General features: G+C 35.1%; 1 protein-coding gene across 1 annotated transcript; it reads right to left on the bottom strand.

Annotated features, from left to right (window-relative positions):
• Positions 1 to 4,128: 4,128 nt before the first annotated feature.
• LOC131070222 (disease resistance protein Roq1-like) lies at positions 4,129 to 4,692 on the bottom strand. Its single transcript, XM_058005724.2, has one exon. It carries the CDS (start codon positions 4,690 to 4,692, stop codon positions 4,129 to 4,131), a length of 564 nt encoding a protein of 187 aa, XP_057861707.2.
• Positions 4,693 to 21,682: the final 16,990 nt, after the last annotated feature.

The raw sequence follows: 21,682 nt of genomic DNA, 5'->3' as shown, positions 1-21,682 counted from the left end.
GTATTAGGAAATAAAATATAATATAATTTTCAGTACTAAATAGTGTTGGACATATGACCAAGAAATGGTTATCGTCGTATCGTAGTGACTAAAGAATATGGTTAATCTAAAAAATATTTAATTTTCAAAAAAACATCTAATATTGTAAATTAAGCATGATTGAAAAAATAATTTCAAATAACCTACTTAGAAAGGGTAGATGCCTTCTGAAAAAAATTCAAAATATTTGCCCCTTTACAAAATTAGAAATATTTGCCCTTTTATAGTCTTCCTACTCGCTCCAAAATGCCACTTTATTTGAAAAAAAAAGGATTGTTTGCAAAAATAACTCTTATTATTTTCGCACTTGATTGATTTGGTATTTTTAATGCAAAATATAATTCTTTTTTATATGTGGTTCAAGTGACCGGTCGCGTCCGCCCTCATAGTTCCGACCGGAACTATTTTTGAATTGTTTTGGTCAGAACCCTTCCGACCGGAATGTTTTCCAGCTGGAAAGGCTTATGTGGAATGCCAAGTGGCAGCCACATCAACAAAAATGATGATTTTCTCAAACTTGTCACTTCAACAACAAAATTCAATAGGTAAATTAAATTTATTAAAAAAATTAAAAAAACCCTTTTTTAGAGATCGAAGTCATGATTCTACTCATATAATTTTTTTAATGTTTTGATTACATTTAATATATAAAAAATTAAAAATACTACAACTAGGTATTCTTTTGTTCGATATGAGTCTGCTTTGAAAACTAAAATAAAATCAAATCACTTCAAAAAAATTGAAAAAAACATGGTTCACTAGAAAAGAGAGTCTTCTCCAAAAGGGTATTTTAAATTTTTGGATTATCATAAATTGAATAGACAAATTGTGGTGGGAGACAAAAACTGTCAAATTCTGGTGTATTCGATTTCCAAATGCTATTACAAAGAAAATATACATCAGTTTTTTTTAGTTTTTTTTCATGAACTATATAAATATGTGATCTATAACTGATATCAAAATGAGAAAAAAAAAAGTTGATTTATATTTACTTTTGAGGTGGGAACCAAACCCCCTGTTTTTTCAGCATTTTTCAACAATAAAAAAATGGACTTTAAAGCAAAAAAAAAAATTTAAGTTATTGACAAAAAAATCTCAAAAAATAGTAGACTTAAATTTCAACAAGTTTTACACATTTCATCAGTTTACATCATCTTCAAATTTGAAATACAAATGACACCTTTATGGCGAAGAAATTGAAAAGTTATTATTGTGTTAGCCTTTTCCTTTGTAAAAGTGTGACACAAGTTTGTACTTTTACCCCTATAATAATAATATATAATTGAGAAGAAAACTATTCTTATTGACCTTTATATTTGTCCTAAACTTATCATTAAAAAACATAAAATCAAAACGAAAATTCATATAAATTCAAATCACGCTATATAGACATTCATGTTAGATCAAACAAAAATATATAACATATTTATTATTATTTACATTTAATTTTTAAAAATTAAAAATAATTAGAAAAAATATTCACCATTTACGTGTTTGACAATTTAATAAATAAAACTTAATTTTATTATTTTAAAACAACAATTATATTTCCACCTGCTAAAAAAATAATAATAATAATAAATAAAATATATAATCTACATATTAATTTTCCACAACACAAGTAACTTGCAATAAATTTGTGTGCCTCCCAATTACTCCAGAAGTTCCAGTAATTGGTAAAAGGCCTCCTCAACTCTTCCTCTGGTAAAAGGCCTCCTCAACTCTTCCTCTTTTGCCCCACACTACCTTTGCTTTGGTCCATGGAAAGTATGGGCCAAATTCACCTTCTGAATAACATATATTTATCACTCTCCTCTCCTCCTCATTTTCCTCCACATAACACAACATCCTCGCCTCTGAACCCCTCACATATGGAATCTTGTCTAGATCGGATGGTCTCTCCGCTTCAGTGACCGCAAGATCAGGAAACTCCAAAGAGTTTATAATTGCCTCAACACAAATCACACTTCCACTTATCCGTACGAACCCTGGAAATGCCTGCAAAATGTATTGTTTACAAAATATTCAGTCCTAAATATGAACATTTACCTAATCAGAAAAAAAAATTGAATTCTTAAAATTTTTTTTGAATACAAGGTTTAACAATTGATATGGTCTCACATTTGAGCTCTACCTCTTCCGATCGTTCCACCTTCTCCAAACTTTGTATACTTGGCACCCTCCAGTGGGTCTCTGCTGTCAGTATCTTCAATGACTTGGTGTGTTCCTAACCTTGTATTTTCTCGACTTTGGGGCAATCCAACATTACAAATTTGTTTAGGGAAGCCAAATTTGCAAAGCTTGGGAATTCTTCTATCTGTAGATAGTCAAGTATTACCAGTTCCTCAAGTTTTATGAGACAACCAATACACCTGATGTTCTTCAACAAAATGCAAGAGGATATTAATAGAATCTTAAGGGACACTGGTAGAGCCTCTATCTCCACTAACTTATGGTTCATTTTAACCTCAAAATTTTCTAGGTGTATCAGATGCTTGAAAGAATCAGGCAATATCTCCAACTCCTTGCAATAGGCAATATTTATATCCCGCAAGTTAATTAAATTTGCAAAACTAGAAGGTAGTGAAGATAGCTTTTTACATTGTGATAAATCTAGAATTTTCAAGTGTGTAACTGATTGAAAGAATCAGGCAACAATTTCAACTTTTTACAAAAGGCAAGATTTATATTCGTCAAGTTTGATAAATTGCCAAAACCAACAATTAGTGAAAATAACATTTCACAACTTAATAAGTTTAGAACTTCCAGGTGTATGAGATGACTGAAAGATTCAGGCAACATACTCAACTTCTTGCAATACCCAGGATTTATATTTCTTAAGGTTGTTAAATTGCCAAAACTAGCGGGTAGCGAAGATAGTACTGGAGAGTGTAATTGCAAACACTCCAGAGATTGGAGGCCACACAACACTTCTGACAAACTGATACCATGAAAGTCAACGACAACCTTTTTCAAATGCTGAAGATGTCTTATTGAGCTTGGAAGCCATTCCAATTTTCTGCAACCCTTTGAAATAAGCTCTCGCAATTGCAAAGGAGGTTGCAGAGAATCATAATTATTTTCAATTCAATTCAGAAAAGCATTAACTATAAGTAAGTTTTGTTCTGTTCAATTCAGAAAAACATGAACTATAAATAAGTTTTTTCCAGTTCAATTTAGAAAAGCATGCACTATCAATAAGTTTTGAAGGAATCTTCTGGAACGATGAAAGCAAAATACTTACATCTACATTGTCCTGCCACAATTATTCCAACTCATCAACTCCATGAAGCTCTAAAACCCTTATATTTTTTAATGTAAGCCATGATGGAAGATTTCTTAGAAGAAAACCTTCCCAGTGAAGCCATACAAGTTATTCTGATAATGATGCAAATTCTTCCGTAAACTCATTTCTTTTCACAAAAAGAATTTGTAATTCATTTGAAAATCTAAGGCGTTTAGATTGTCTGCTTGAGTTTATCATTAACAACCGATGCGTGTATTGTTTGAATGCCACAAAAGTATCTGTAGGTTGTATTCCTCGAATTTGCTTTCTTTTCTGAATAAAAAAAATCAGACATACAGAGTGTTTCAATCAAACTCACTGAAATCAGAGGCAGACAAAAGGAGAAGAATTATAACCAGTTCTTAACACCTACTTAATCAATGATTAAAGAAAACATGCAATATGCATCTAACAAAACATAGAATAGGAGAGCAAATATCAGTCTTACCGTGGAATCTTTCTTCAGATTATCAATTTGTTGTTGACACAAAGACAATATGTTGACTATCTACTTGAAATCTCTCTTCCCATATCTCTAAGGTGGTCTTGCATTCTTATTCTCTTTTCGCTGTCGACCAGTTCCAGTTCCACAAGACACTTATTCACGAGTGTTTCTAACAATGTAGACCACTCCAACGCAATCCATCCCACACTGCTATAGCCTTGTTTTTCTCTACTCCAATAAAAAACAAGCTACATCCAAGAACATCTCTCTCTTCTTCATCCAACGCATAGTAGCTCACTTGTAGTCTTTGTTTGATTTCGCCAGACACTATTCTTAAGATTTTATTTAACTTGGATTTCTAGTAATCTTTTGACTCTCTGCCATATAAATCTTCACCCAAGACCTTGAGTGACAGAGGCAAACCATTGCAAGTCTTTAAAAAGCCTTCAACCAGAGTTTCAAATTCAGCGAGTGGAGAGGGTTGCCGAAAAGCATGCCAACATAATAGCTTCTCGACATGTGGCTTCTCAAGTGTTGGCATGTTATAAATGCAGGAGTGGGAGAGACCCCATGATTTAAGGACACATAATTCCCGGGTTGTTATAATGACCATACTTTTGGATCCAAGGTTGTCCTTATTTGGCAATAAAGCATGCAGGTGGTCAATGTGATCCACATCATCCAAAACTATGAGCACCTGATGAGCGCTCAAACGATTTGCAAGAACCACCTTGCCTTCATCTCCATTATCGAACGGAAAATGATGGACACCAAGGTCAGCCAGAAGCTTTTTCTTCTTCTCACACAAAAAGTTTCTTGAGGTTGCATCTCGCACATCAAACACAAAACTGCATCTCTTGAAGGAGGAAAAATTCCCGTTGTACAACTCTTTGTCCAATGTGGTTTTACCACTACCTCCCATGCCCACGATGTTGGAAGTGGAAAACACTCTGAGAGGGGGGTGAATCAGAGTGTGACAAAATTTTAACGAGTTATACTTTTATGGACCTTGACAATTTTAATTCACAATGTGAACAGATGGCTGAGACTTAACACTTTGAAGGAGTACATTAATGCAGCATAAAGTATACCATTGAACCAACTAAAACATCTGATTCAGACCTTGTTTAACAAAATGGTATTAAAAATATTACACAAACTTGAAACATTAAAAATACTTTCAATATTGCATTACATATATCCAACTAAACAGAGTATGAGATAAAGAGGACTAGAATATGATGTATCAGAGCATACACTAGTAAACAGAATGAAACACGACAATGCAACATAACACAATATTTTGCATGAGTGGAAAACCCTCTTGGGGTAGAAAAACCACTCGGAAGATCCCTTATATTAATTCAAAAAGAGCACCAACTCAGTTCACATGTTTTAGAAACCACAAGGCCTCAAGGAGCACCAACCCCTCTTCTTATCAATGTATATTTCAACTCGAGCTACAACCACTGGTGATTTTATGCATGGACTTTATTCTTGCAGTCACAAAACCATCAGGGATTGGAGCGAGAATATTTTTATCAGTCTGTACATATGAAAATTTTGCAATAATATTCTTCAACACTATCCAATCTCTGAAAATATAGTTTCAAATCAATAAAATCTCATATACTCTGAACAGTATGATTTCAAATCAACAAACCCTGAACAATACGATTTCAAATCAAATAAAACCTCAAATACTCTGTACTGTATGATTTCAAATCAATAAACACTGAATAATATGGTTTCAATTCAATGAAGCCTCATATACTCTGTAACAAAAACAGAGTATTGATTCTCAAGAAACCCTCGGCTGGTTCTGTTAAACTACGGCACTGTTTAACGCTTCCACTTTGTTCACACTCAAAACACGGCACTGTATTTCTCTGTTTTAATGTTAGAACTTTGTTCACACTCAAACTATGGCACTGTGTTTCTCCGTTTTTCTTCTCACAGACTGATTTGTCAATCTGTTTTTATGCACACCCAGAAAGAATCCCGTTTTCATCTTAAATAACCTGTTAACTTACAAGATTTGTAAACTGAAAAACAAATAACTGATTCTAACTGTGCAACGGAAACAGTAGAAACGGAAGACATTTTAATTTCCCAGTCATGAAAAACAAAAATAAAGCACAACCACTTCCTTATTTTTATTTTGCATAACTAAAAAATTCGAACCAAGGTAAACAGAATCTCTTAAATCATGTGTTTCAAGAACCATACCTGTTAAACGCAAACTGAACAAATAAACTAACCAGTCAACTGTTAATCTTTTGAATGAAACCATTGTTCGCACCATTCTCTGTAACTGATTCGAGCTCTGTAGCTCCAGCGGCACTGTGACTCACACGGCGTTAGGGTTTGACGGACTCCAAACCAAAACAAATGAAACGCCAAATGCAACTTCCAAGAAAAACATTAACTTGTTCGATACAATAAGTATCATGAGGAATATGCCCTTTAAACCGTAGCAATTTTAAACCAAAAATGTCATTAACATAAATGCAAAGTCAGAGCTATCGTGTCACCAACATGGCTCCAAAGAACATGTTTTAAAAACACTTAACACGTCAGCCAAGTCAGTATGTCCGTGTATGCCAACACATCACCTTTTTTCTTTCTTGTCATCGAGGACAAAAGTACCAAAGAGCAACACACGATCCCCCTAATTTTTACTTTCTCTTCTCTTACACTTGATTCAAAACCTTGTACCAGTTCATCCAATTCAACTGGACGCTCAACAACCCATAACGATACTTTTTTCATGATTTGGAAGGAACTATTCACAATATTCTTCAAAACTGAGGCCTCATCCCTTTACATTTTTAACCAAAAACAGAAATCAAAACCAAAACAAAACACTCTATTGTTGCTTGAGTACTAATGTCACATAGAACCAATGGGTGAAATGTAACACTTGTCTATTGAAGAAATTGAGAAAATAATGCATACTTGTTATTGTTGATCGTGTAGCCCTGTAGGAACGAACTTTTGTAGAGTTCCCTTTTCCACATATCAAGATTTTCTTGTCTATATTTGCCCTTCTTTTCATGCTCTGAAAATGCATTGGCATATTTTCCTCTGCCTTGCTCAATCCATCTGAGATCAGAGGGGTCAACACGATAGAAAATCAAAATTATTTTAGCACCAGATTTGAGCATGAAAGACAACTCATCCAAACACCATGGGGATTGGGTGTAGTTGGGAGAAAAAATAGCAATGTGAAGGGCAACACTAGCTATGGCTCGTTGTAGTTCAGCTGGAATAAAATCACCAGCCTCAAGTATTTCCAGTTCTAGGAAAATGTGGAATCCCATGGAATGAAGTTTGTGATAGATGGTAGTGGCTAAAGTGTATTTAACATCATGTCCACAATGATTAATAAAGATGTCCCATGGCTCAGTAGATTTAGGTGCAGAATAATAAGGTGCAAACTCATCAAAAGCGTTTTCTAATTCTAGTTGAGTTTGATTTGCATGGTTGTGGAAGAGGAAGAGGAAGAGGAAGCCATGTCCATTGAATTGAGGTGGGCAAGAACAAAGAGAGAAGAAAGAAAGACAAATGGGATTCTAATTTCGGACAAATGAATGGTTTCAAGGCAAAATAAAACAAAATAATACAACCTGATCAAGACGTGATAGAGACCCACTTACTAGTGACCTCGTCAATTGGCAGACATAGTTCGACGACACAATATTTTATAAATTATCGATTAGCCATGTTTACAATAAAGATAGTGGGGCGATGTCTCCGAGGGATCAACTGCTGAATTGCCTGTAGTTACAGCGTAAACTATTACTTCTCCACACTATTTGTTACAAGGTGACAAAAATGAGGGAGAATGTAGATAGATACGTCTATATATTGCTATTATTATTATTATTATTTATTTAAAGGATTTAAAGGTTTTTAATATAATAATTCAAAGTTATCTAATTTGAAAATAATTATGATTGGTTTAACTTAATGTGTCTGATTATAAAATAATCTTATCAATAATTCTATTATTCTTTTCCAAATTATATGTGATAAAATTAAATTATAACAACCATCTAAATTTTTTAAAATCAATCGTAGATCGAGGTGTAGTTCTACAGCTAACATGGAAAGGGTGAAGAAGATTGTTTATAGCACTAGATCTTCCACCTTTTTACAATGGAGCCTTAATCAAAATAGCACATGTTGAGGCACTCCATTTCTTTCTTAATATTTTCCTCTTCTTTAATTATGGCAAGAAAAGAGTAATCAACAAAATGATCGTTAATAAGTTGTGAATCATCACCTAAAAGGGAGATACCATGAACTATTTTTTCTAAGAAAAGGTATTGCCAAGGAGATAATCAAACCCTTTAGAAACCAAAGAATAGAGAGATGGTGCTAAAAAAAATCACTTTTGAAAGGAATGAATGGTCTAAATATCCTATAATAGGTGTCGATGATGATTAAACAAGAATAGCATAAGATCTACCATTTGATCACCTACAATTTTTTATTTTTTTCATTCATAATAACTACCAACTTAATCAACCAAGCATCTTCCATCTAAATTAGAAGTGGATTTTAAAACATCTTCATTCAACATAGAGATGACAACTCAACATCATAACTTATATGCTTACACTCAAAAGTGTTAAGCTCTCACTATCAGAGTCATCCCTAGAGCCAGACCTAAACCTTAAGGGTTCATTTGTGATGGCCCTATCTAAGTCTCCCCTTGGGGAAATTAGAGGATTTATACACTAGAGTTAGAGAGAGTTTGTTCTCTCCTCTTGAAAGAGATCTCTTATCTTACATTCAAATCATGATTATGCAAATCATGATTATGCATTAAGTATAAGCTATTGACTTAGTCTAATTATAATAGTGTGAAAATAATTTATCATCAATCATTGGTTCTATACTAAAGGTTAGTCTACAAACACACAAATTCACATAGGGGTCGTATTGTTTTACAATACTAGGTTCACATGTAATGACTATCTCAAGCATTCCTTACATGTACACACAAGGTAAATAGATCATACACATTACAAGTATAAAAGTGAAGCTCATACACATGACACATACACCACAATTATTTTCTCATGTGTACATCACAAGTACAATGGTGAATAGCTCAAGTATATCTCACTTACACAATTTTAATAATCCACACAATACATCACATGCTCACAAGAACAATTGGTAAAGTGGAAATGGATGCAACCTTTTGCATGCTGATGATATGATGAATCAATAAGGATCCAAACAACTACTAAGAGGGGGGTGAATTAGTAGATAGAAAAATGACTAAACTTTCACCAAACTCAAAAGCAATCTCACAAGTCAATCACTGAACTAATTGGTTCAAACACTGAGCTACAAACTGATAGAAAACTGACTAAACTTTCACCAAACTCAAAAGCAATCTCACAAGTCAATCACTGAACTAATTGGTTCAAACACTGAGCTACAATCTGCAATAGCACTGACAATTTACTGGTTTGATTGGCATATCAAAATAACAATATAACAACTTTGAAACTCCCAAACCATTTAACCAAAACATCAAATCATTTTACTAACAATAGTAAAAGCACATTTCAGATTATTGTCGGTCATCTTAACATATCTAAGTGGATTTAACAGTTAAGCAAATTAACCATATCAAACATAACCACAAAAATCATTCACCACTTGACACAATGATTTTTGACGTGGAAATTCAAATGGGAAAAACCACGGTGGGGATGAATACCCACAATATTCTGAACTCTTTTGAAGTTCGCCCTGTTAGGAGCCAAGCCTATTAGAACTTTACAAAATGTCCTGTTAAGAACAAATCCTGTTAAGAACAAATCCTGTTAGGGAGCACTTGGTTAAGGGATTGACTATAATGCCCTATTAGAAGCAGTACCCTTTTAGGAGTAACCTCGATAGAGGATTTGAAATCCAAGCTAATGGATCGCCTGGTTAGAGGATTTAGAAAATACCAAGCCTGTTAAAGCTTACCCGGTTAAGGGATTTAACTATTGTAATTGTTAGAGAACAACAGGGGTTTGTTGATATGGTAAATAGAACTACTCTGCTTGATTGGATCCTTTTCATGCACCTATCTGCCTTCACACATACTACATATACTCCTTCTGGTTCGACAATCAATCACACTGACACTTAACCAAAATTTCCAACATTACAACAAAATAACTCATCGACCTTATAAACAAAACAATAGGTCAGTAACACATGACAAACCTAAGATCTCACAGAGATTACAAACAAATCGATTCAAGTATGATCATTAGATTACATAGAAATCAACAACACATTGTACAAGATAACCTCAACCGCTCCTTGATCACCGCTTCATCGATTCTTGTAACTCATCACACGGTTTCCACTTCATGCAATGTATTCGCTCATTCCCAAGATAAAACCATTATCTATGAGTGCCAAAAACCACTTGAAACTCATCACATACAACATGCATACGTGGCATAATCACTACCGATCATCATTTGATAATAAATCAATATAACTGATTCACCAAGATCCATCAGTTAGGGTTTGACACATCAACAGGTAGGGTTATCGGTTGATCTCACTTCTTCTAAAGTAATACCGGTTTCCTTCACTTGCTCACCTACCGATTCCAAACCAACATCATAACAACATCATTACCGGTTGCAATTGACATCAATGACAACACAATAGTTCATCAATGCAATATTCAATCAAATGCCAACAATCTCCCCCTTTGGCATTGATGGCAATACAAATATCAATACCCTTGATTGTGATGATTGAGAGTAATGCACATACATAGGTATAGGAATCTTGGTTTACATTTTACCATGTACTCTCCTTTAACCGAGTTTCCATGTCTTCAGCTAGTAACTGGCTATAGTTCTTCTTTTTATCAATCATACAATTCTTCTCCCCATAATCATATAGTTCTTCTCTCCCTTTGATAACAATGCCAAAGTGAAAGTAAAACATGCAGTGTCATACTTCATTGTTCTGCATCAACGATCTGTAGCTTGATGCTCCCCCCTATGGAGTATCTCCACTTTACACTAATCCTGCTTCAAGATTCTTCTATTAGCTCTGGGAGTGATGTCTTCCACATCTGTTCAATTAACCTCATGTAGGGGCACAACCCCTAGTTGACCTCTAAGATACTCAAAAGTAGTCTTAGTCAGAGTTTTAGTAAAGATATCCACTAGCCGCTCCTTAGTAGATACATGCTCCAATAACACATCTTTACTCTGCACTTTCTCCCTTAAGAAATGATATTTCAGCTCAATATGCTTGGTTCTAGCATGCAACATCGAGTTCTTTGAAATATTTATTGCACTGGTGTTATCACATAAAATCTTTACCGGTTTTGTGATCTTCAACTTGAATCCTTCCAGAATGTGTTTCATCCAAATTGCTTGGGTACAATTCATATACGCTGCAACATATTCAACTTTAGTAGTAAACTGTGATATACAACTATGCTTCTTGCTGCTACAAGATACAAGTCTTCCTCCAAGAAAGAATGCACCACCGGTTGTGCTCTTCCTATCATCAACATTTCCTTCCCAGTCTACATCTGTATAAACCTTCAAATTAAAGTTACCTGCATATGGATACCATAATCCATAATCAATAGTACCTTTCAAATATCTGAATATCTTTTTAGTTGCAATGATGTGTGTCTCCTTTGTTTTTTTCTGAAATCTGGCAACTAATCCAACTACATGAGCAATATTCGGTCTGTTGTGAACAACATAATACAGTTTCTCTATCATTTATTTGTACTCCTTTTCATCAATGGATGCGGCATCATCCTCCTTAGATAGTTTACAACCTATAACCATTGGTGTCCCAACTGGCTTACAATCACTCATTCCAAATGTCTTCAATACCTCTTTCACATATTTGGACTGTGTGATAAAAATACCACTCTTCATTTGTTGAATTTGCAAACCTATGAAGAATTTTATCTCTCTTACTAGAGACATTTCAAATTCACTTTTCATCTCATTTGCAAAGTCATCACTCATGTCATCATTGCCTCCAAAAATGATATCATCCACAAACACTTCACTAACCAGTATCTTATCTCCTTCAGTCTTGAGATATATATCGATGTCTTCACTGGTTCTCTGGAAACCTATCTTCATTAAGTGTGAATGTAGTCTTTCATACCATGCTCTTGGTGCTTGCTTCAAACCATACAGTGCCTTGTGTAGTTTACACACCATATCCTTTGTATCAATCAAAGCATAACCATTTGGTTGTTCAATGTATACTTCCTCTTCTAGTATTCCATTTAGAAATGCTGACTTCACATCCATTGAAAAACTTTGAATCCCCTATATGCTGCAAATGCAAGTAGAGTCCTAACACCTTCCAATCTAGCAACTGGTGCAAATGTCTCGCCATAGTCTTCTCCTTATTCCTGTGCATAACCTTTGCATACCAATCTTGCCTTGTTTCTGACTACTACTCCATCTTCATTTAGTTTATTCTTGAATACCCATTTAGTACCTATCACATTTTTGTTCATCGATCTAGGTACTAGGGTCCATGTATTATTCTTCTCAATCTAGTTAAGCTCCTCTTCCATAGCTTTGGTCTAGTGATCATCTCCAAAGGCTTCCTTAGCAGTTCTAGGCTCAATAGTGGAGACCATGCAATAATTCTCTCTAATTCTTCTGGTTAACACTCCAACATCTTTATCTCCAATAATCTGGTTAGGATTATGATTGAGTCTCACATACCTTGGAATAACATGATCATTATCTGCAAGTTCTTCTTCCTCACTATCTTCATCTTCTTCTAATTCTACTTGTTCTAGTTGAACTGGTACTACAACATTTACTTCACCAACTTCTTGCTTCACCGGTTCTAGTTCTAAAATTAGAATGTAAGCTTCATCTTTCTTCTTCTCCTCACTGGTTTCTCCTAAAACTTCATGACACTCATCCACTCGGACATCAGTACTTTCAATGATTCTCTTTGTCTGGTTGTTGTAACATTTGTAGGCTTTACTCTTGGTGTAGTAACCAAGAAATATACCTTCATCACTCTTAGCATCAAACTTACCAACATAGTCACCTCTCTTGATAAAACATTTACTGCCAAAAATCTTAAAATAACTGACATTAGGTGATCTACCATACCAGTAATCATAAGGAGATTTATCCTTACCTCTCTTTACCAATATCTGGTTCATAGTGTATACAGTTGTGCTGATAGCTTCTCTCCAGAAATTTTTTGCTACACCTCCTTGTATTAGCATCGTTCTAGCAACTTCAACAACTGATTGATTGTTCCTCTTTGCAATACCATTCTACTGTGGTGTCCTAGGTGTAGAAAGCTGCCTCTTAATTCCATTGTCTTCACAATATCTAGTAAATTCCTCTGAAGTAAATTCACCTTCTTGATCAATTCTCAGATACTTTATCTTCTTACTACTTTCCTTTTCAGCTAAGGCCCTGAATGCCTTAAACTTACTAAAGGCTTTTGTTTTGTCCTTCAAGAATGTGACCCACATCATTCTTGAGAAATCATCAGTGATGATCATAAAATATATATCACCTTGAATACTTTTAGTCCTTATTGGTCCATAGAGGTCTGTATGAACTAAATCTAACAAATGTTCTACTAAGAAATATTTTCTCTTAAAAGTTGAGGATGTCATCTTCCCTAACTAACATTTCTTACACGGAGAATTCACCAGTTTGTCGAACTGAGGCAAACCTCTTACTGACTTGGAATTACCGACTTTGACAATGTTATCAAACTTTATATGACAAAATATCTGATGCCAAAGCCAACTATCATCTACTTTAGCAATTAAACAATTGTTGACTTTAGGATTCAGGTGAAACAGGTTACCTTTTGTCTACTTTCCAGTTGCAATGAATTCACCTTTGCTCCCATAGATTTTGAAGATTCCATTCTTAAATTCCAATGGATAACCTTTGTCATTGAGTTGAGCTACACTCAAAATATTGTTCTTTAACCCTTCAACCCAGTAGACATCATCTGCATTGCCCTTTCCATTAAGAGAAATTGTTCCCTTTCCTTTTACCATGTAGGGTGAGTCATTTCCAAATCTCACAAATCCTCCGTCAAATTCCTTCAAAGTAAGAAATTTACTCCAGTCACCGGTCATGTGGTGTGAACAACCACTATCTATGATCCAATCATCAGAACTATCCATGCGAGAAACTAATGCCTTCTGATCAAATGTCTCCTCTTTAATGGAAACAAAGACAATGTCTTCATTAGCATCTCCCTCATATTCCTCAACAGTGATTCTACCATCAAGTACGATGAGGCAATCTCTTGTCTTTTCATTTGTACTTCTCACGCTTATTCTCATTGTCACCATTAGGATAGTTAGTAGCAATATGTCTAATATTGTTACATGCAAAACACTTCAAAGGTAATTTACCTCTTTACTTACCGGTACCTCTGGGTAACCACTTAGCCAACAATTCTTCAAGCTCGATCAAACTATCTTCATCATCAACTTCTCTATTGGATCTAGACTCATAACATTGACTAACATCTCTGCTTTTCCTCATAGGTGGATTAGAGACTGAAGCTTTGAATGCAGACTCTGATTTCTGAGCACTACCATCATAACCATTTAATTCAAATGCAGTAAGTTTACCAATGATGGAGTCAAGAGTTACCTTTGTTTTATCAATAGACTTTAGCTTTTGAATGGTTGCAACTTGGATAGCATAGACTTGTAGAAGGGTTCTCAACACCTTACTAACCACTGTGGCATCTTCCATTTTACCACCAACACTTTTGATCTCACTGACTATCTCCTTGATCCTCTAACCATATTGTTGACTATTCTCACCTTCAACCATCTGCATGTCATCAAATTTACCTCTCAGACTCTCTTCTTTGGCACTCTTCACATGCTCATCACCGCTATAGATCTCCTCAATTTTCTTCCATACATCATAAGTAGTCTATAGACCATGGACATCAACATACTCTAAATTAGACAAAGAACTGATAATGGCCACCAATGCTTGATTATTCTCTTGTTGCTCTTTCTTTTGATCATCAAACAGAGTCCCACTAGGCGCAATGTATTGTGTAACAACATGTTCCCAGTATTGGATTCCTAGACTCTTGATATATATTTTCATCCTATCACTCCATATTCTATAGTTTTCCCTATTAAACTTCGAACCTTCTTTCTTCATCATGTTCTTCTAGATCTTTACCTCAAGTTGTTAGGCTTAGACACTAGAGGACTTGAAATGCTCTGATACCAATTGATGATATGATGAATTAATAAAGATCCAGACAATTACTGAGGGGGGGGGGGGGTGAATTAGTAGATAGAAATTTGGCTAAACTTTCACCAAACTAAAAAACAATCTCACAAGTCAATCACTGAACTAATGGGTTCAAACACTGAGCTACAAATTGCAATAGCACTAGCAATTTACCGGTTTGACTGGCATATCAAAATAATAGTATAACAGCTCTGAAACTCCCAAACCATTTAACCAAAACATCAAATCATCTAATAAAAGCACACTTCAGATTACTAGCGGTCATCTTAACATATCTAAGTCGATTTAACAGTTAAGAAAATTAACCATATCAAACATAACCACAAAAACCATTCACCACTTGACACAATGATTTTTGACGTGGAAACCCAAATGGGAAAAACCATGGTGGGGATGAATACCCACAAGTATTCTGAACTCTTTTGAATCTGTTAGGAGCCAAGCCTGTTAGAACTTTACAAAATGTCATGTTAAGAACAGATCCTGTTAGGGACCAATCGGCTAAGGGATTGACTATAATGCTCTGTTAGAAGAAATACCCTGTTAGGAGTAACCTTGATAGAGGATTTGAAATCCAAGCTAATGGATCACTTGGTTAGAGGATTTAGAAAACACTAAGCCTATTAAAGCTTACCCGGTTAAGGGATTTAACTATTGTAATTGTTAGCAAACAATAGGGGTTTGTTGATTTGGTAAATAGAACTACTCTGCTTGATCGGATCCTTTTCATGCTCCTATCTGCCTTCACACATACTGCAGATACTCCTTCTGGTTCGACAATCAATCACACTAACACTTAACCAAAATTGCCAACATTACAACAAAACAACTCATCGACCTTATAAACAAAACAATAGGTCGGTAACACATCACAAACCTAAGATCTCATAGAGGTTACAAATAAATGGTTCAAGTATGACCGTTACATTACATAGCAATCAACAAAACATTGTACAAGACAATCTAGACCACTCCTTGATTACCGCTTCATCGATTCATGTAACTCATCATGCAATTTCCACTTCCTGCAATGTATTTGCTCATTCCCAAGATAAAATTGTTATGTCTGAGCACCAAAAACCACTTGAAACTCATCACATACAACATGTATACGTGGCATAATTATTACCCATCAATCTTTTGATAATAAATCAATATAATTGATTCACCAAGCTCCATCGGTTAGGATTTGGCACATCAACAAGTAGGGTTACCGGTTGATCTCACTGCTTCTAAAGTAATACCGATTTCCTTCACTTGCTCACCTACCGGTTGCAAACCAACATCATAACAACATCATTACCAGTTACAATTAACATCAATGATAACACAATAGTTCATCAATACAATCTTTAATCAAATGCCAACACATGCTTCACCCCACTACATAATTCACAATCATATTTAAGCTTGTAAGAAGATCTCACTTGAAGAAAGAATGTTGGTGTATCATGTGTATCATGTGTATCTTGTTGAATATCCAGGCAACTAAGAGGGGGGGTGAATTAGTTGGCAATTAAAATCTTCTTTAAACTTTATTGACAGATCCAAAACAACTAACAAAATTAATTAAGACAAATAAACATGAAAGCATATGCACAAAATAAGTCAAACACAATGAACACCAAAATTTACGTGGAAAAACCAAGCAGGGAAAATCCACAGAGAATGCTAAGTCTTAATATGAAAACATGAGTTAAGGTGACACCAGTTAAGGTCATTTTTACAAGGATGGCTCACTTCCAAAATGCTCATTGCAGGAGGGATCACTGCCTAGAAAGGCTCATTGCTGGAGGGCTCACGACCTAGAAAAGCTCATTTTCGAAGAAAGAAAGATAGAAAAGATAATCCACCACTGAAACACAATCTGCACTACCAGAACTGCTTCCGGTAAATATTCACAACACACTTCACACATCAACTGGATTCTTCATTTTAGTCTCACATATCTTCTACACAATTAGCCATTCACAAAAATGCCACACTAATTCATCCAGATCATACACATACATATACTATCTCAGGAAAAACATAATCTGCTAACTAAAATAGGGGTATGTGCACAAAGATGGTGGTTAGAAAAGTGGACACCGCCTAAAAAAAACATGAAAAAACAAGCAGTGCGTACGCGGTATTAAAATTTGAAATCACTGCGTACGCACTTAGGTCCATTGTCGCTGAGCCTAGAGCAAAGATACTGTGTATGCGACGTTTTTAGGAAAGTGACCGCATACGCTGTGTTTTTAGGAAAGTGACCACATACACAATGTTTTTAGGAAAGTGACCATGTACGCAGTACCTGTCAATTTAAAAAAACAAACAAAACGACTGGGTCTTATTTTCCCCGTGACCACAACATTTTTTTCTTCATTTTCCCCATGAAACCGCGAATGGGCTGCCACATTTCTCCACTAAACACTATGGATCAAGGTTAGTTTTTCTTAATTTTTGTTTTTCTTTCTCGTTTATTCAATTTTTTTTACGTTTTGAATTTAATTTCGTTTATTTTGATTAGTTTTTTTAATTTTTTGTTTCAAAAACCAATTTCTAATAATCCACAACAACAACAACAAGATGCACCTCCTGAAAACCCCGAACAAAACCCACAAGATACACCTCCAGCTCCTCCTTTTGACCATACGCCTGATACACAGGAGCAATTGATTAATCAGTTAGGGCAAAACACGTCTAAAATAAATAGATTGATTAATAAATTGAAAACATCTGAGCTTGAGCATCATAATTACCTCGCCACTAGTCTAGATACATCAACTAGTGGTACCACAATCGTTTCCACACAAATTACAAAATGGGGAAAATTTAGGGATATGTGTCATGAATACTATGCTAATGGGTTATCATATGAGGGAGTGAAAAACAAAAATATTAGTAAATAACAAATATGTGCCCTTTTTGTTGATCCTAAAACTGGTCAGTCATTACCTCTTAATGCAAAGAGGTTTCCCATACATTGGTGTACCAATGTGCAGATGAAGAAACTTTTTTGGCAGAGGTGGTGGATGGTCTTTGATGATCCACCTTGTAATAATTATGAGGTGCCATTGTATTTTTTAGGAAAAGTATAGTGTGAGTTTGTCCTCAATGTGCGACCAAACTATTTTGATATGAGAGAGTTCCATGATAGATGTGGCGGCTTTGCCCAAGATAGACCTGGAGCCCATAGGCGATTAGCCCAAGAGAGTCATCACCTCCTAACACCCAAACCCAAGGTGCATCAAGTTGTCCCAATAGAGCTAAAAGATTCAATGGAGCTAAAGACTGTTCAGGCGGCCACAACATTCACTGGTGCCATCATCCAACATGGAACACAATTAACACACCCTCTTGTATTGGATAATGAGCCATTAGTTGCTCTAGGTGGTGACAAAGAGCCCATTCAACATATGTGTGTCAGTTGCTCGAGGATATGCACAGGGACGAATGATGAGGTTGTTGCAGATGGATCCACATCTCATTCGTGCATGATTTGCGGGAGTAGATGTCAGACCCACATGGCTGAGGATGTGGCGCTGACAAACGAGTTGATGGACATGTTGTTTGGCCATCTGCCACAGACATAGGTGTGTTGATTTAAATTCATAGCATTTTATTTATCAGACACTTTAAATTTGTAATTACATAAATAAATTTTTATTTATACATTGATTTAAGTTGATACAAATAATATGCATTTCAGGATGCAGTAGTGGTATCCCATACTCCTCCCGTAGTTACTACAATTGCAACTTCGATGCTTGAGGTAGAAATTTTGTAACATGTTAAAATAGAATAATACACTTAGAATTCAAAAAAAATACAAGATATACTAACTATCTTTAATGCTTAGTCTAATTTTTGGTTTGTAGGTGTTGACAGGGGACCAAATGTCCTATATTTATGTCATCATGCTCTCAGAGATCGATTTTGGCCTACAAGGCTATACGGTATCATATTTTGTACATCCTTTTTTTATGTATTGTTTTGATGGAATATGCAAGTCATTTCATTTTAGATTTTTAAAATTATGTTTAATATATTATATGTACTAATATCTCATGTTAATTTAGTTTTTTAGGGTACCCCCTCCACGTCTAGGCCTCGTCCTAAGAAAAATAATTCCTCGAAGACGCCAAAACATGGGAAGAAGGTAATTGAACACATTTTTAGTTGTACAATTGTTTGAAAGTGTTAAAATTTTCTTAGTTGGGATTTGTAGATTGATTAGTGTTTTTTGTCTATTTTACATGTACAACGGTCATTGAGCTATGTGGATTTGTTAAATGCACCTAATTCGCCCGTGGATCGAGAGAGGGCGGAGGTATGTATCTCTACTTTATTTTATTGATTTCATGATTATATGCACCTGTACATGTGAACTTGTGATAAACTATAATCTTATAATTTTTTCATACAGGAAATATTCATAGTTGCTTCATCAATGGCGATCCCTCCTCTGTGCACTAGAGAAGCATCTCAGGATCTGGTACACTTTTGTTTGATATATTACATTAATTGTTTTTAACCTACAATACTTATCATTATATTAATTATATTTAATTTTTTGATCATTTTTTGTATAGGTAATAGCGACAATTTCTCCATCGATGGTGAGCCATCCTCAGTCCATTGGAGAAGCATCTCAGGTACCAGTATGTCATTGTTCTTTGTATTATAGCTTTTAAGTGTTTTTGATGTATTTATGTTAGTACATTGTATTAATTGTACATTTAATCTACAATAGCCCCCTTCGACGTTTGGCGATAACGTGGATCCTTTTAAGTTTGTCTTCAAGAAAACTCCTAAGACTGACAAGGAGATGAAAGCGAAGAGATTAGATCCGTTATCAGCCGATGAGGTAATCTACATTTCAATTGCAAAGAAATTATGGTTAAATGCATAGCTATGTTGTTAATTGTGAACTATTTTCAACAAAAGAATTCTAACTTGGTTTTTGAATTGTGGCTTTGCAGCCATCTACAACGTTGTGTACTGCATCGAAGAGGCTCGAATTTGATGATCCACCACAAGTTGAGGATCATATTGTGTTAGTTGTGGTCATAGAATGACCAATACGTGTAGATATATTCTACATTTTTATTGTATATCGATTTGGACATGGCATATGCCACATTTTTGTAATATTTGTATTGACTTGGTAGACATGCCATATATATATATATATATATATATATATATATATATATATATATATATATATATATATATATATATATATATATATATATATATATATATATATATATATATATGTTGATATTCGATTCAATAAATGTGTACTGAGTTCATTATTGTGTATTCGTTGTAATTTGTGGCTGCCCTTTTATAAAGTTAATTGATCATTTGCCTATGTAATCAACAATATGAATATAAACAATAAAAAACAACGATATAAAACATTGCAATCATGGAATATGGTTTGATAAAAAATTTAAAATGTTGAATTAACCCTACAAAACTCCTTGTATTCAGTTCATTATTGTGTATTTGTTGTATTTGGTGGCTGCCCTTCTATAAATTTAAATGAATATTTGCCTTGTAATCAACAATATGAATATAAACAACAATATGTGTGTGGTGCAAGAACACCCTCATGCTCACAATGGTCAAATGTTGGTTCTCGTGTTTGGGGTCATTTGGATCAAAGATGTAAAAATTGCTCAATTGTTGTCAAAGTTGCTCAATTGTTGTCAAAGTTGCTCAATTATCGTCAAAGTTGTCAAAGTTGTCAAAGTTTGTCTTCATTTGGATAAAAGATGTAAAAGTTCCTTAGTTGTTGTCAAAGTTTCTCACTTGTTGTCAAAGTTGCAGGATAGGCTAGAATTGATTTTGTTCGTCATGTGCACAAACCGACGTCATGAGTGCGTCTGTGTGGGCAGGATTACGCTAGGCATGCTCCTCTCGTGCATCCTAAAGCATCGGAACGTTGAGAGTCATACCCTACCCGCACGATCTCTCAAGTGCCCTGAGTCCAAAAAAATGTCAAACTTTGACGAATTATTTCTTCCAATGCAGGACACATATGATCGATCCGTTTGAACTTGTGGGGTCACGTGAGGCTCCTCTACAATTGCCTATCTTGTTTTCTGACGACTCAGAGCCATTTTCAATTGGTAGCATTTTTTGTTTGTTGTAAAAACTGTCAATTGCATGCAATGCAAAGTTGCCAAATAGGCTAGAATTGATTCGATTCGTCCTGTGCACAAACCAACGTCACGAGAATGTCCGGGTGGGAAAGTTTATGCTAGAAATGCTCCTCTCGTGCATCCCAAAGTGTCAGAACATTGAGTCATACCCTACCGGTGCGATCTCTCAAGTGCCCTAAGTCCAAAAAATTGTCAAACTTTGATAGAATCTTTCTTCCAATCCAGGACACATATGATTGATCTGTTTGAACCTATAGGGTCACGTGAGGCTCCTCTACAATGGCCTATCTTAGTTTCTGACGAATCAGAGCCATTTTTAATTGGTAGCATTTTTTTGCCTGCTGCAAAAATCGTTAGTTGCATGCAATGCAAAGTTGCAAGATAGGCTAGAATTTACTATGTTCATCCCATGCACAAACCAACGTCACGAACATGCCTA

Source organism: Cryptomeria japonica, chromosome 2 (genome assembly GCF_030272615.1).
Source record: "Cryptomeria japonica chromosome 2, Sugi_1.0, whole genome shotgun sequence".
Taxonomy (NCBI): Eukaryota; Viridiplantae; Streptophyta; class Pinopsida; order Cupressales; family Cupressaceae; genus Cryptomeria; species Cryptomeria japonica.
Note: the sequence above shows the minus strand (reverse complement) of the source record. Positions and strands in the feature narration are given on the sequence as shown.

Coding starts and splice junctions, on each gene's coding strand:
- LOC131070222 (XM_058005724.2), bottom strand. CDS start 4,692: ATGGGAGGTAGTGGTAAAACCACATTGGACAAAGAGTTGTACAACGGG.